Raw genomic sequence first — 17,355 nt, 5'->3', positions numbered from 1 at the left:
GCGGTACTAAGGCCGCAGGGCATAGCTGTGGCGCCTTATCTGGACGATATCTTAATCCAGACATCAACTTACCAATTAGTCAAGTCTCACACGGACATCGTGTTGGCCTTTCTAAGATCTCACGGGTGGAAGGTGAACATAAAAAAAGAGTTCACATCTCCCTCTCACAAGAGTTCCATTCCTGAGAACTCTGATAGATTCGGTGGACATGAGAATTTTTCTGACAGAGGTCAGGAAATCAAAGATTTTATCCATCTGCCGAGCTCTTCATTCCATTCCTCGGCCGTCAGTGGCTCAGTGTATGGAGGTAATCGGTTTAATGGTAGCGGCAATGGACATAGTTCCGTTTGCTCGCTTGCATCTCAGACCACTGCAACTATGCTCAATTAGTGGAATGGGGATTATGTGGATTTATCTCCTCAGCTCCATCTGGATCAAGAGATCAGAGACTCTCTTCTTTGGTGGTTGTCACAGGATCATCTGTCCAAGGGAATGTGTTTCCGCAGGCCAGCATGGGTCATAGTGACGACGGACGCCAGCCTATTGGGCTGGGGTGCAGTCTGGAATTCCCTGAAAGCATGCTCAAACAGTGGAATGGGGATTATGCAAATTTATCTCCTCGGATAAATCTGGATCAAGAGACCAGAGACTCTCTTCTTTGGTGGTTGTCACAGGATCATCTGTCCAAGGGAATGTGTTTCCGCAGGCCAGCATGGGTCATAGTGACGACGGACGCCAGCCTATTGGGCTGGGGTGCAGTCTGGAATTCCCTGAAAGCACAGGGATTGTGGACTCAAAATATTCTAGAACTGAGAGCGATATTCAACGCGCTTCAGGCGTGGCCTCAGCTGGCGTCGGCCAGATTCATAAGATTCCAGTCGGACAGTATCACGACTGTAGCATATATCAATCATCAGGGGGGAACAAAGAGTTCTCTAGTGATGATAGAGGTTACCAAAATAATTCAATGGGCAGAGACTCACTCTTGCCATCTATCAGCAATCTATATCCCAGGAGTGGAGAACTGGGAAGCGGATTTTCTAAGTCGTCAGACTTTTCATCCAGGGGAGTGGGAACTCCATCCGGAGGTGTTTGCACAGTTTATTCAGCAATGGGGCACACCAGAATTGGATCTGATGGCGTCTCGTCAGAACGCCAAACTTCCTTGATACGGGTCCAGGTCAAGGGATCATCAGGCAGTACTGATAGATGCTCTAGCAGTACCCTGGTCGTTCAACCTGGCTTATGTGTTTCCACCATTTCCTCTCCTTCCTCGTTTGATTGCCAGAATCAAACCGGAGAGAGCTTCAGTGATTTTGATAGCACCTGCGTGGCCACGCAGGACTTGGTATGCAGACCTAGTGGACATGTCATCTCTTCCACCATGGACTCTGCCACTGAGACAGGACCTTCTGATTCAAGGTCTGTTCCAGCATCCAAATCTAGTTTCTTTGCTTCTGACTGCTTGGAGATTGAACGCTTGATCTTATCCAAGCGGGGTTTCTCGGAGTCGGTCATAGATACCTTGATTCAGGCTCGAAAGCCTGTCACCAGGAAAATTTATCATAAGATATGGCGTAAATATCTTTATTGGTGCGAATCCAAAGGCTACTCATGGAGTAAGATCAGGATTCCTAGGATTTTGTCCTTTCTCCAAGAAGGATTGGAGAAGGGGCTATCGGCTAGTTCCTTAAAGGGACAGATATCTGCTTTATCAATTCTACTGCACAAACGTCTGGCGGATGTTCCAGACGTTCAGTCGTTCTGTCAGGCTTTAGTTAGAATCAAGCCTGTGTTTAAACCTGTTGCTCCGCCATGTAGTTTGAATTTAGTTCTTAAGGTTCTTCAAGGGGTTCCGTTTGAACCTATGCATTCCATAGATATTAAGCTTCTATCTTGGAAAGTTCTGTTTTTAGTTGCTATCTGTTCGGCTCGAAGAGTTTCTGAACTATCTGTATTGCAATGCGACTCGCCTTATCTTGTTTTCCATGCTGATAAGGTGGTTTTGCGTACCAAACCTGGATTCCTTCCTAAGGTTGTTACTAATAGGAATATTAATCAGGAAATTGTTGTTCCTTCTCTGTGTCCTAATCCTTCCTCTAAGAAGGAGCGTCTGTTGCACAACTTGGATGTGGTTCGTGCTTTAAAGTTTTACTTGCAAGCGACCAAAGATGTCCGTCAAACATCATCTTTGTTTGTTGTCTTTGTTGAGGTCAAAAAGCTACGGCTACCTCTCTTACCTTTTGGCTGAAAAGCATCATCCGTTTGGCATACTAGACTGCTGGACAGCAGCCTCCTGAAAGAATTACAGCTCACTCTACTAGAGCGGTGGCTTCCACATGGGCTTTTAAAGACGATGCTTCTGTTGAACAGATTTGTAAACTGCGACTTGGTCTTCGCTTCATACCTTTTCCAAATTTGATACCTTTGCTTCTTCGGAGGCTATTTTTGGGAGAAAAGTTTTTCAAGCAGTGGTGCCTTCTGTTTAACCATCTGTCTTGTCCCTCCCGTTCATCCGTGTCCTGTAGCTTTGGTATTGTATCCCACAAGTAAAGGATGAATCCGTGGACTCGTCTTACCTATATAGAAGAAAACTAAATTTATGCTTACCTGATAAATTGATTTCTTCTATGGTAAGACGAGTCCACGGCCCGCCCTGTCATTTTAAGACAGATTGTATTTTTTTATTTAAACTTGGTCACCTCTGCGCCTTGTAGTTTCTCCTTTTCCTTCCTGTACCTTCGGTCAAATGACTGGGGGGTGGAGCTAAGGGAGGAGCTATATAAACAGCTCTGCTGTGGTGCTCTTTGCCACTTCCTGTAGGGAAGGATAATATCCCACAAGTAAAGGATGAATCTGTGGACTCGTCTTACCATAGAAGAAATCAATTTATCAGGTAAGCATAAATTTAGTTTTTAATGCCAAGGTCATTGGTTTCTTTAGGACAAATTTACAGTTATCAATATGGTTTTGCAAAACACTGTTGCCTGCTAAAATCGGTAAATTATTTTTCAAAAGTTTCACTATCTGTGAAAACTGCGTTGTGTATTACGTGGTGAATACAATTTTATTCCTATAAGCATTATCAAATCTTTTTTTATTTATTGTTCTTAATAACAATTGTGTTAACTTCCAACTTGTTCTCTTCTAGTTTAACTGGATTATATCCTCTAGCTATCAATTTGTTAACTAATTTGTCTGCCTCCTGTTGATAGACCAAGTCATCATTGGTATTACGTCTTATTCTGATGAACTGACCCCTCTGTATGGCACATATAAGATGTGGCGGGTGACATTAGAATAAGACGTAATACCAATGATGACTTGGTCTATCAACAGCAGGTTGAGCTATTTTGAGGGGACAGCAAATTTACACTGTTATACAGGCTGTGCACTCACTACTTTACATTGTAGTGAAGTGTCATTTCTTCAGTGTTTTCACATGAAAATATATAATAAAATAGTTACAAAAATGTGAGGGGTGTACTCACTTTTGTGGGATACTGTATATCGGTCCCACCCGCTCTCTGCGTAGGCTTTCTATGCATGCTCCCCGAAACAGAGATTGAAATGCCTATGCGCAATTAATCTTCAGCCACTCCAATGTATGACAAGCATTCATTGTTTACTAGGAGAGCAGAGCGACTAACGGCGCGTATAGCCTTTGATATTTGAATTAACAACTTTAGAATCTCAGCATGCAAAAGCATAAACTTCTAAAGTATATTAATATAACCATGTTGGTTTTGCAAAGCTGGGGAGTGGGTAGTAAAGACTTATCTAGCTTCTTAAAGGGACACTGAACCCAAATTTTTTTCTTTCATGATTCAGATAGAGCATGAACTTTTAATCAACTTTCTAATTTACTCCTATTAATTTTTCTTCATTCTCTTGCTATCTTTATTTTAAAAGCAGGAATGTAAATCTTAGCAGCATGCCCATTTTAGGTTTAGCATCATGGATATTGCTTGCTTATTGGAGGCTTACATTTACCCACCAATAAGCAAGCATATCCCAGGTTCTCAACCAAAAATGGGCCGGCTCCTATGCATCACATTCCTGCTTTTTAAATAAAGATAGCAAGAGAACAAAGAAAAATTTATAATAGGAGTTAATTAGAAAGTTGCTTAAAATTGCATGCTCTATCTGAATCATGAAATAAAATTTGGGTTTAGTGTTCCTTTTAAGCAATTAACAAAAAAAATTATCGAGGTGTGTATGCACTCCCACTATCAAACGACTGCCAGGGTGCTCTGAAGAAAATTGTAGAATTTGTAGCAATAAGCACTCCCTGTTCTTCAGACATCAGTGTCAACCAAAAACTTTATTTAGTGTAGTTATGTTTCGGGACCAAAAGCCGTCAGAGGAAGGGACATTGTTTGGTCCCGGAACGTTACTACACTAAAGTGTTTGGTTGACACTGATGTCTGAAGACCAGCGAGGGCTTATTGCTACAAAATATATATATATAGAGAGAGACCGACCGACCGACCTTTAATGTGATTTTGTATCATTTTGAGAAGGCTTTTAGGGCTCAACAAATTTAGTAGAGAATTATTATTTTGAAAATAATGTTCATTTTAACCTGTGTATTTTCTCTAATTCTAGTGGTGCTGTAATATTTTAAAAATAAAATGCTTGCTATTGCTGTATCTGTTTTTATAGAAATAAGAAAGTGTTCCTTACTACAATTACAATGCAAGTTTCCTTTGCAGTTATCCAAGCTTTAGGAGAGCACCTTAAATTAAGACAACAAGTTATTGCTACTGCCACTGTATATTTTAAACGGTTTTATGCCAGGTAAGTTGACCTTGCTGCTACTTAACTCTGCCCCTTCCGTTTACTGAAACTACTGTGTGCATATATACATAGCAACTTGTACATGAAGTAATTCAGCAGAAAGATACAAAATGTGTTAAATGTTTTAGGCAGTTATCATGTTGGCTCCCTTTTTTGCCATTTATTTTGTTTGCTTCTGTGTATATTGGAAAACATTGGGTTGGAAACATATTTACTTTATTTGTAGACATTTCATATTTTAATTGATGTCTGCCTACAATGTAGAGCAAATTAACAGTAATATCCTCAAATCCTTTACCATAATATATACATACAAATACACACAACTGAAAGGTGCCGTGTGAAACTGTTCATATATATGTTTTTGAATGACCATTTATCCTTTTTTTTTTTTTTTTTTAGGTATTCTTTAAAAAGTATAGATCCTGTTTTAATGGCACCAACATGTGTGTTTTTGGCATCCAAAGTAGAGGTAAAGTAGTAATTTTAACATAAAATTTGTTATTGTTCATGTTTAGTTGGGAAATATATATTTAAAATAATCATTATTTCAACGTATATTTAATTTTCTTGTTAAATCTTTGTTAAAGAAACGGGAAAATAGAAGTATCATTTAATTTCTAAACTGACTGATATTATTGATTTTTTTTTTTTTTTTTAAAGCTATTCTTTAAGCTATTATATAATAGTTTTAAAAAATATAAAATTTGTAAATAGTGAATTGGTCGTTTTCCTCAATGTGAGCAGATAATGCTGCACTTTTCAGACTTTTGCAGGTTTTAATTATAAAGAATCGGGGGGGGGGGGGCTATAGATTTTGTGACTGATCTTTCTGTGTTTGTGGTTTTCAGTTATATTAAGAAACCAGAGAGTTTCCAATCTGTCCAGGACACACAAGTTAAACATTTACTGGGGGGGGGGGGGGGGGGGGGGAATTTCTGGGCTGCTGCCATGATCGGCTGCAACACTGAGGGCTGTTTAAGATCTCGGCTAAATCTGCAATAAATCTTCTTCAAATTTTACCTCTCATCCTGTCCCATGATTTGCAGATATCTTCTCAACAAGTGTTCTACTCAAGTCAAGGCCTTTTCAGATTCTGGGACAGCCTCAGAGTTCCCGAAGCAAACATTGAGGCCTCTGCCTCCACCTCTACCGTCCCCAAAAACTAGCCTTTAAAGGGACATGAAACCCAAACTTTTTCTTTCATGATTCAGACAGAGAATACAATTATAAAAAAAGTTTACTTTTTACTTTTTTAATCAAATTTGCTTCTTTGTTGAAGAGATATCTAGATAGGCAGCGTGCACGCCTGGAGCACTACATTACAGGAAATAGTGCTGCTATCTAGTGTTCTTGCTAATATATAACATTGTTACAAAACTGCTGCTATATAGTGCTGCAGGCATGTGCATGCTCCTGAACTTACCCTCCTTTTCAACAAAGGATAACAAGAAAACAAAGAACATTTGCTAATAGACGTAAATTGGAACGTTGTTTAAAATTGTATGCGCTTTCCGAATCGTGAAATAATTTTTTGGGGTTTTATGTCCCTTGGTTTTTGTTGTATCACAGTACACAATGCTACTGCCGACCTATAGACCCTCCTAATACTTTTAAGTGTCTCTTATCTTAACTGTTCCTGGTGGTCTGTAGAGATAATTTAAGTAGCAATCGAGCCATCAGGGCCTACCATCTAAAAGATTCCTGCTCTGAATTCATCTACCTTTCCCTCTCAATTTTGCAATGGATCTTCCTTGCCAACAGAATGCTACCTAAACCCGGGTAGGAGGGACTTTTCAAGTGGATACAGACTCTCTGCAGACCCTGACAATGTTGAGATATGTGTGGGAGAAAGTTGTGGAGAGCTCGCTAGTTGCAAGATCAAACCCATAACCCTGGAGAGTTTGCTTTCTTGGATGTCCCCTGGACTGTGCCTGGTGATAGATGCACTCCTGTTTGCATATGCTAACCCTGCAGGAGAAGGAAGATCTACTTTGAGACTTTTCCAGCTCAAGCTTTTGGAAAACATCTTAAGGGATCTAAGTTACCGGCTTCTAAGTCTCCATGAACTTGCATTAAGGGACCATTATATGTTGGAGATTTGGGGTAAGATGATTGGCTATTAGACTGCCTTGAGAGAGCCCAATTTACATCTGTTGGTCTGCTCCTCTTCTTTGGCTCTCTCAGCATTATTTACTGCAAGAATTCCCATAATTTATAAATGCTAAAGGCCTATACACCTGTTGAAATTACAATTTGGTATAGTTGGCATAGACTTCCTGAGTTATTTCACTCATCCTTCTTTAATTCGATGCATTCTTATATTATGTTTTAATACTTATTATTGCTTGTTTTTCTTTAGCTTTTGCAATGGTTTTATTTGACACAGTTGTTGCTCTTAGTGCATATACTCTCATACTTAAAGGGACACTGAACCCAAATTTTTTCTAATTTACTCCTATTATCAATTTGTCTTCGTTCTCTTGCTATCTTTATTTGAAAAATAAGGCATCTAAGCTTTTTTTTGGTTCAGACCTCTGGATAGCACTTTATTAGTGGATGAATTTATCCACCAATCAGCAACAACAACCCAGGTTGTTCACCAAAAATGGGCCGGCATCTAAAATTACATTCTTGAATTTCAAATAAAGATACCAAGAGAATAAAGAAAATTAGAGTAAATTAGAAAGTTGTTTAAAATGTCATGCTCTATCTGAATCACGAACGGAAAAAATTGGGTTCAGTGTCCCTTTAACCCTTTGATGACCGGGTTAATTTGTCTACATTTGAACAACGTTCCGTTGTAAACAAATTGAAATCCTGCGATCGTGCATGCGATCTCGAGATTTCAATGATGGGATCGGGTCAGGGGGGCATCCCTAAGACACTAGGCACGCCCTCCAGACCGCGATCACATCATGGAAGCGCCGTTGGCTTTAGGACAGCCAACGGTTATGACGTTCTATTTCGTCCTAACGGCTCTAAAGCCCAGTGTAATTATGATAGAATAGAACAGCATAACTGCGTTAAAAGGTTAAGGGATATAGTACTCTATCTTGCTTTTTTATAGCACCCTTTTCAACTCCCATGTTTTTTTTTTTTTTTTTTTTGTCATAGCTTTGTCCATATTAGGCACAATACCTTATTTAAATAGACAAAAGAACAGAAGCGCTAATGTCCAATATTAATATTTCCTCCACATGAAACACTCTGTAGCAAAGTCACATTCTTACTTTATATACTTGATACAGCAAGTAGTTTGTGGTTAATTAAAAAACATCTGCCACTTGTGTTCATACACACTCTGAATCTAAGCAAACTTGAAACTGCTGCTCCCAGGGAAAGGCTACTTGTCCTGTAGCTCAAAGGAACAAATCGAAGAGGAATTCTGGACCCCAAAATCACAGAAAGCTACAAATAGTGTAAAACTTTAAAACACCTTTTAATATATGTAAATGAAACTACTCGCAAACAGAGAATAAAAAGCATGTCAGCAGTTACAACTTCTATTTCCCTTGGAACCAAGAAAGTGCGGTGGTAGCAAGTGTCCTGTTAGTTAAGCGGTGTCAAGTATACCGGCATGTGACGTCACCACCCGGATAGACAGCGCACTGCACTGACTCCACCTCCACTACCTAATATACCTTTAACTCTATCTTAGCAAGGGGAAAGCAAGATTATTTTTCCAGTTACATTTAGATACCACTCACTGGTTACGCTACTTCTCATAAACAATCCTCCTGTTACAGCCCACCATATATCAGTCCCAAGAGTTTGGATCCTAAAGGGTCATCTTTGCCTTCCTATCTCCCCCCCCCCCAAGCTAAGTTTATATATGCAGTAGGAGGTTCAAGAGTAACCATGTATACCAGGAGGATACACCTATTGAAAATAGAGGTTTATAATGGTAGATTTACTTTTCTTTTTTTTCTTTTTTTTCCTTTAAACCACAGATAAATTCCTCTTCCTAAAGTTATCTGCAAAAATGACAGACTTTTTGTTGTTGTACTGTATTTTGTTATACCATGGTATTCTCAGGCTTGAAAAATGTAACAAGATAAAAAGAAACCTTTTATTTTACTAATTATCTATTTTAACATGGTTCTTCTGTTTGGGGACATGAAATGCAAAACTTATTTTTGAAGTAATGTAAAGTTCAATTGTTGGATCATATTTTTGTAAATTATGGAAGACATTTGCTGAAGTGCTCCAAAAGGGGACTTTGATTAGCAACTTACCCTGTACGACATTTTACACAAGAGGTTTAAAGGGCTCCAACAGCAAGCAGCAAGCCATGCAAAAATAACATGGTCACGAGTCCCGTGATATTTCGTACCTAAATGTGCAAATGACAGGCAATGCAGAAGATACTCTGGCTGTTGTTAAGGGGTTGTTAAAAAAAAATCTTCCATTATCAAATTTGCCTTGTTCTTTTGGTATCCTTTGTTGAAAAGTTTCCTCCAAAGCAGCAATACACTTCTGGGAGCTAGTCTAGCACATCTGGTGAGCCAATTACAACAGTCACCAACTAGTTTCCACTAGTGCATTTCTGATCCTGAGCCTATTTATGTGTACTCTTCAACAAGATACAAACAGAACAAATCAAATTTGACAATAAAACGTTAAATTTACGCGCTCCTTCTGAATCCTGAAATTTTAATTTTGACTTTATGGTTTCTTTTAACATCTATTCTGCTGCTGTAAACACAGGGTAGTGTATCTCTGTGGCAAAATTAAAAACTTTCCTGACTCTTTAGATTTTTTTTTTTTTTTATGGGAACTATTGTCCTTCATAATGGAGAGAGACTGATCTGTATTTTATGTAAGGGTCATTCTTTGAAACGGCAGGTTTATCTTACATGTATACATTTATTGATTTACTTTTTAGTATCTGGGCAGGATTTTGTCGTTCTATTCTAATTTATGCTCTATCGTTGTTTTGTTTGTTCTCTATTAATGTTTTGAAATGCGCAAGACCCTGATATTCAAAGATTCTTCAGCTTGGAGAGAAATTGTAGTTCAGACTTCACAGAGACTGAACCTACTGAAATTTCAAAAAAGAAAAAGTGCGGAACTCTCCAGCACTGTGGGATCTCCCTCATTTATATATGTGAAGCAGAGACAAGTCCAGTGCAATATAGCACTGTATGATATGAGCGTTTTGTTACACTTAAACTTTGTGCATTGCATTTTATATTACTATGCATTTCAGGTTGGGTCCTTTCAGTATTATTGCATTTAAGCTTTGCACTTTTTCATTTGTAAGTTAATGCATTTTATTTTCTTTTGCATGATGTACCGAGTCCACGGATTCATCCTAACTTGTGGGATATTGTCCTTCCTGACAGGAAGTAGCAAAGAGAGCACCACAGCAGAGCTGTCTATATAGCTCCCCCCTTAACTCCACCCCCAGTCATTCTCCTTTGCTGGCTTTAAGCAGGAAGAGTAAAGAGAAGAGGTGTTAAACTGTTAGTTTTATTTTATCTTCAATCAAGTGTTTGTTATTTTTAAATGGTACCGGTGTTGTACTATTTACTCTCAGGCAGGACATAGATGAAGATTTCTGCCTGGAGGAGGATGATCTTAGCATTTGTAACTAAGGTCCACTGCTGTTCCCACATGAGCTGAGGAGTACAGGAAAACTTCAGTGTGAGGAACGGTTTCTTGCTATACAGCAATGAGGTATGTTCAGTCATATTTTCTGCAGAGACTGTGTTAACTCAGAAAGGCTGGCAGTATCCCCATTAGGGGAAGGGTAAGCAGTAATCCTAGTGTTATCAGAGGCTTTTACTAGCTTGCATAAAGGGTTAATTTTCTCCTGTTAAGTGTAGTCAGTCCACGGGTCATCATTACTTATGGGATATTAACTCCTCCCCAACAGGAAGTGCAAGAGGATCACCCAATCAGAGCTGCTATATAGCTCCTCCCCTCTACGTCACAACCAGTCATTCTCTTGCATCCAACTAATAGATAGGATGTGTGAGAGGACTGTGGTGATTATACTTAGTTTTTATATCTTCAAGCAAAAGTTTGTTATTTTAAACAGCACCGGAGTGTGTTGTTCCTTCTCAGGCAGAATTTGAAGAAGAATCTACCTGAGTTTTTGCATGATTTTAGTCGGAGTAACTAAGATTCATTTTGCTGTTCTCTGCCATTCTGAGGAGTGAGGTAAACTTCAGATCAGGGGACAGCGGGCAGGTTCACCTGCAAAGAGGTATGTTGCAGTATATTATTTTCTGTGGAATGGAATTGACTAAGAAAATACTGCCAATACCGATATAATGTAAGTTCAGCCTTAAATGCAGTAGTAGCAACTGGTATCAGGCTGTTATGTATATATATATATATGTTTTTCACTTCAGTATTCTGGGGAATGGCACTTCACTGGGACAATACTGTATGCATATAACTTTTAGCCTAGCTTGCTGTGGGAACGACTAGCAACAGGCTTTTTAATAACTTTTCATATTGTTAGATTTTAAACGTTTGCTGGTATGTTAAATCGTTTAATTATCTGAGGTACTTGGTGAAAAAATTGTTTTGGGCACTGTTTTTCCACTTGGCTGTCGTTTATTTTAAATTTAAAGCAGTTCACTGATCTTCCCTCACTGTTGTGTGTGAGGGGGAGGGGCCTATTTTGGCGCTTTTGCTACGCATCAGAAATTCAGTCACAAGCCTGCTTCTCTCCCTGCATGATCCGGATCGTCTCTACAGAGCTCAAGGGTCTTCAAAACTTATTTTGAGGGAGGTAATCACTCACAGCAGACCTGTGAGATTGTGCTTTGACTGTAATAAAAAACGTTATATTTTATATACATTTTTCTCTGCTATTAAGGGTTAGTTATCCATTGCTGATGGGGGCAATCCTTTGCTAAATTTATGCTTTTACCAGGGAAAATCTGATTTATAATTTCTCCGGTTCATTGTTATTCAACTGTCATAATTTTTTTCTGTGCTTCTTAAAGGCACAGTACGTTTTACATATTACTTGTAAATTTAGTTGAAAGGTATTTCCAAGCTTGCTAGTCTAATTGCTAGTTTGTTAAACATGTCTGACTCAGAGGAATATCTCTGTGCTATATGTGCAAAAGCCAAGGTGGAGCCCAATAGAAATGTATGTACTAATTGTATTGATGCTACTTTAAATAAAAGTCAATCTGTACAAATTGAACATCATTCACCAAACAACGAGGGGGAAGTTATGCCGACTAACTTACCTCACGTGTCAGTACCTGCATCTCCCGCTCGGGAGGTGCGTGATATTGTAACGCCGAGCACATCAGGGCGGCCATTACAAATCACCCTACAGGACATGGCTAATGTTATGACTGAAGTTTTGTCTAAATTACCAGAACTTAGAGGTAAGCGAGATCACTCTGGGGTGAGAACAGAGTGCGCTGATAATAATAGGACCATGTCAGATACTGCGTCACAATTTGCAGAACATGAGGACGGAGAGCTTCATTATGCAGGTGACGGATCTGATCCAAATAGAGTGGATTCAGATATTTCAAATTTTAAGTTTAAACTAGAAAACCTCCGTGTACTGCTAGGGGAGGTATTAGCGGCTCTGAATGATTGTAACACCGTTGCAATCCCAGAGAAATTATGTAGGCTGGATAGATACTATGCGGTACCGGCGAGTACTGACGTATTTCCTATACCTAAGAGGCTTACAGAGATAATTACTAAGGAGTGGGATAGGCCCGGTGTACCCTTTTCCCCCCCTCCTGTGTTTAGAAAAATGTTTCCAATAGACGCCATCACACGGGACTTATGGCAGACGGTCCCTAAGGTGGAAGGAGCGGTTTCTACTCTGGCTAAGCGTACCACTATCCCGGTGGAGGATAGCTGTGCTTTTTCAGATCCAATGGATAAAAAGCTAGAGGGTTACCTTAAGAAAATGTTTATTCAACAAGGGTTTATATTGCAACCCCTTGCATGTATTGCGTCTGTCACGGCTGCGGCCGCATTTTGGTCCGAGTCTCTGGAAGAGACTCTTGACTCAGCAACTATAGATGAGATTTCAAACAAGCTTAAAATCTTTAAGCTAGCTAATTCATTTATTTCAGATGCCGTAGTACATTTAACTAAACTTACGGCTAAGAATTCCGGATTCGCCATTCAGGCACGTAGAGCACTGTGGCTAAAATCCTGGTCAGCTGACGTTACTTCTAAATCTAAATTACTTAACATACCTTTCAAAGGGCAGACCTTGTTCGGGCCCGGGTTGAAAGAAATTATCGCTGATATTACGGGAGGTAAAGGCCATGCCCTGCCTCAAGACAGAGCCAAACCTAGGGCTAGACAGCCTAATTTTCGTACCTTTCGTAACTTCAAGGCAGGAGCAGCATCAACTTCCTCTGCTCCAAAACAGGAAGGAGCTGTTGCTCGCTACAGACAAGGCTGGAAACCTAACCAGACCTGGAACAAGGGCAAGCAGGCCAGAAAACCTGCTGCTGCCCCTAAGACAGCATGAATTGAGGGCCCCCGATCCGGGAACGGATCTAGTGGGGGGCAGACTTTCTCTCTTCGCCCAGGCTTGGGCAAGAGATGTCCAGGATCCCTGGGCGTTAGAGATTATATCTCAGGGATATCTTCTGGACTTCAAAACCTCTCCCCCAAAAGGGAGATTTCATCTTTCAAGGTTGTCGACAAACCAGATAAAGAAAGAGGCGTTTCTACGCTGTGTACAAGATCTGTTACTAATGGGAGTGATCCGTCCGGTTCCGAGGTCGGAACAAGGACAAGGGTTTTACTCAAATCTGTTTGTGGTTCCCAAAAAAGAAGGAACCTTCAGACCAATCTTGGATTTAAAGATTCTAAACAAATTCCTAAGAGTTCCATCGTTCAAAATGGAAACTATTCGGACAATCTTACCCATGATCCAAAAGGGTCAGTACATGACCACAGTGGATTTAAAGGATGCCTACCTTCACATACCGATTCACAAAGATCATCACCGGTATCTAAGGTTTGCCTTCCTAGACAGGCATTACCAGTTTGTAGCTCTTCCATTCGGATTGGCTACGGCTCCAAGAATCTTCACAAAGGTTCTGGGCTCTCTCCTGGCGGTACTAAGACCGCGAGGAATATCGGTGGCTCCGTACCTAGACGACATTCTGATACAAGCGTCAAGCTTTCAAACTGCCAAGTCTCATACAGAGTTAGTACTGGCATTTCTAAGGTCGCATGGGTGGAAGGTGAACGAAGAGAAGAGTTCTCTCTTTCCACTCACAAGAGTTCCCTTCTTGGGGACTCTTATAGATTCTGTAGAAATGAAAATTTACCTGACAGAAGACAGGTTAACAACAACAGACGCCAGCCTACTAGGTTGGGGCGCTGTCTGGAATTCCCTGAAGGCTCAGGGATCATGGACTCAGGAGGAGAGTCTCCTTCCAATAAACATTCTGGAATTGAGAGCAGTTCTCAATGCCCTTCTGGCTTGGCCTCAGTTAACAACTCGGAGGTTCATCAGGTTTCAGTCGGACAACATCACGACTGTAGCTTACATCAACCATCAAGGAGGGACAAGAAGCTCCCTAGCGATGATGGAAGTATCAAAGATAATTCGCTGGGCAGAGTCTCACTCTTGCCACCTGTCAGCGATCCACATTCCGGGAGTGGAGAACTGGGAGGCGGATTTCCTAAGTCGTCAGACTTTTCATCCGGGGGAGTGGGAACTTCATCCGGAGGTCTTTACCCAAATACTTCGACGTTGGGGCAAACCAGAGATAGATCTCATGGCGTCTCGCCAGAATGCCAAGCTTCCTTGTTACGGGTCCAGGTCCAGGGACCCGGGAGCGGTCCTGGTAGATGCTTTGACAGCACCTTGGACCTTCGGGATGGCTTATGTGTTTCCACCCTTCCCGATGCTTCCTCGATTGATTGCCAGGATCAAACAGGAGAGAGCATCGGTGATTTTAATAGCGCCTGCGTGGCCACGCAGGACCTGGTATGCAGATCTAGTGGACATGTCATCCTGTCCACCTTGGTCTCTGCCTCTGAGACAGGACCTTCTGATTCAGGGTCCTTTCAAACATCAAAATCTAATTTCTCTGAAGCTGACTGCTTGGAAATTGAACGCTTGATTTTATCAAAGCGTGGATTTTCGGATCAGTAATTGATACCTTAATACAGGCTAGGAAACCTGTTACCAGAAAGATTTACCATAAAATATGGCGTAAATACTTATCTTGGTGCGAATCCAAGAGTTACTCATGGAGTAAGGTTAGGATTCCTAGGATATTGTCTTTTCTACAAGAAGGTTTAGAAAAGGGTTTATCTGCTAGTTCCTTAAAGGGACAGATCTCGGCTCTGTCCATTCTTTTACACAAACGTCTGTCAGAAGTTCCAGACGTTCAGGCTTTTTGTCAGGCTTTGGCCAGGATTAAGCCTGTGTTTAAAACTGTTGCTCCACCATGGAGCTTAAACTTAGTTCTTAACGTTTTACAGGGTGTTCCGTTTGAACCCCTTCATTCCATTGATATCAAATTGTTATCTTGGAAAGTTCTGTTTTTAATGGCTATTTCCTCGGCTCGAAGAGTCTCTGAGTTATCGGCCTTACATTGTGATTCTCCTTATCTGATTTTTCATTCAGACAAGGTAGTTCTGCGTACTAAACCTGGGTTCTTACCTAAGGTAGTTACTAATAGGAATATCAATCAAGAGATTGTTGTTCCATCTTTGTGTCCTAACCCTTCTTCAAAGAAGGAAAGGCTTCTACACAATCTAGATGTAGTCCGTGCCCTGAAATTTTATTTACAGGCAACTAAAGATTTTCGCCAAACTTCTTCCCTGTTTGTCGTTTATTCTGGACAGAGGAGAGGTCAAAAAGCTTCTGCTACCTCTCTCTCCTTCTGGCTTCGTAGCATAATACGTTTAGCCTATGAGACTGCTGGACGGCAGCCTCCTGAAAGAATTACAGCTCATTCTACTAGAGCTGTGGCTTCCACTTGGGCCTTTAAGAATGAGGCCTCTGTTGAACAGATTTGCAAGGCTGCAACTTGGTCTTCTCTTCATACTTTTTCCAAATTTTACAAATTTGACACTTTTGCTTCTTTGGAGGCTGTTTTTGGGAGAAAGGTTCTTCAGGCAGTGGTTCCTTCCGTATAAAGATCCTGCCTGTCCCTCCCGTCATCCGTGTACTTTAGCTTTGGTATTGGTATCCCATAAGTAATGATGACCCGTGGACTGACTACACTTAACAGGAGAAAACATAATTTATGCTTACCTGATAAATTCCTTTCTCCTGTAGTGTAGTCAGTCCACGGCCCGCCCTGTCTTTTATGGCAGATCAAAATTTTTCAATTATACTCCAGTCACCACTGCACCCTATAGTTTCTCCTTTCTCGTTTGGTTCTCGGTCGAATGACTGGGTGTGACGTAGAGGGGAGGAGCTATATAGCAGCTCTGCTTGGGTGATCCTCTTGCACTTCCTGTTGGGGAGGAGTTAATATCCCATAAGTAATGATGACCCGTGGACTGACTACACTACAGGAGAAAGGAATTTATCAGGTAAGCATAAATTATGTTTTTTTTGTGGGCACTCAGTTTATGTGAATTTGGGACAAACGTTTTTGTGTCTGGGAGTAACGTTTTCTGTTTTATGGGACATTTGCTTGAGGGTTCTTTGGGGTTGTTTATAACCCACATGGCTTTCAGGCAGGGTTTTTAGTTTTGTGTAGGCCCAAGGAGGCGGGGCCTATATTTACAAGCAGCAAGCAACTTCTCCTGAGGTCCTGAGAGTCCTCTGAGGGACTAATTGAAGCTTTAAACCCCATATTATCGCTTCCTAAGGGCAAGTAGGGCCACAGCAGAGCTATGGCAAGGTGCTAACGGGTTTTAACCGGTTTTAGACATATTTCAATCCGTTTTTTTTTTCATTTGGGGGTTTATTGCTTATTAACTTGTGGTGCAATCCTTCTAAAGCTTAGTGGGTACACTGTTAAAATATCAGAAAAATTTAAGCAATTTTAACCTGTTTTGCAGTTTGTGTATGCCTTTTTTTCTCTTAAAGGCACAGTACCGTTTTTGCAAATTGTGTTTTTTTCATTAAATAAAGTGTTTTCCAAGCTTGCTTGCTTTATTACTAGTCTGTTAAACATGTCTGACACTGAGGAAACTCATTGTTCAATTTGTTTAGAAGCCATTGTGGAACCCCCTCTTAGAATGTGTCCCACTTGTACTGATATGTCTATAAATTGCAAACAGCATATTTTGACTTATAAAAGCTTGGCATTAGATGATTCTCAGACACAAGCGACGCAGAGTACTTCTAGTGCGTCTAATTCTTTCACCTTGCAAGATATGGCTTCAGTTATGAATACTACCCTCACAGAGGTTTTATCTAAGCTGCCTGGGTTGCAAGGGAAGCACAGTAGCTCTGGGTTAAGAACAAATGCTGAGCCTTCTAACGTTTTAGTTGCCGTATCCGATATTCCCTCACAATGTTCTGAGGTAGGGATGAGGGATTTGCTGTCTGAGGGAGAGATTTCTGATTCAGGAAAGATGTTCTCTCAGACAGATTCAGATATGACGGCATTTAAATTTAAG

At 40.5% G+C, this 17,355-nt stretch overlaps 1 protein-coding gene across 1 annotated transcript in view; it reads left to right on the top strand.

Annotated features, from left to right (window-relative positions):
- Positions 1-17,355, top strand: part of CCNC (cyclin C) — a 101,610-nt gene that overhangs the window by 22,299 nt on the left and 61,956 nt on the right. The window contains exons 3-4 of the mRNA XM_053710575.1: positions 4,716-4,800; positions 5,203-5,272. Coding sequence (XP_053566550.1) covers positions 4,716-4,800; positions 5,203-5,272 — 155 coding nt within the window. The remainder of the gene's footprint in view (positions 1-4,715; positions 4,801-5,202; positions 5,273-17,355) is intronic.

Source organism: Bombina bombina, chromosome 4 (assembly GCF_027579735.1).
Source record: "Bombina bombina isolate aBomBom1 chromosome 4, aBomBom1.pri, whole genome shotgun sequence".
Lineage (NCBI taxonomy): Eukaryota > Metazoa > Chordata > Amphibia > Anura > Bombinatoridae > Bombina > Bombina bombina.
This window is presented reverse-complemented; position numbering and strand designations above follow the sequence as displayed.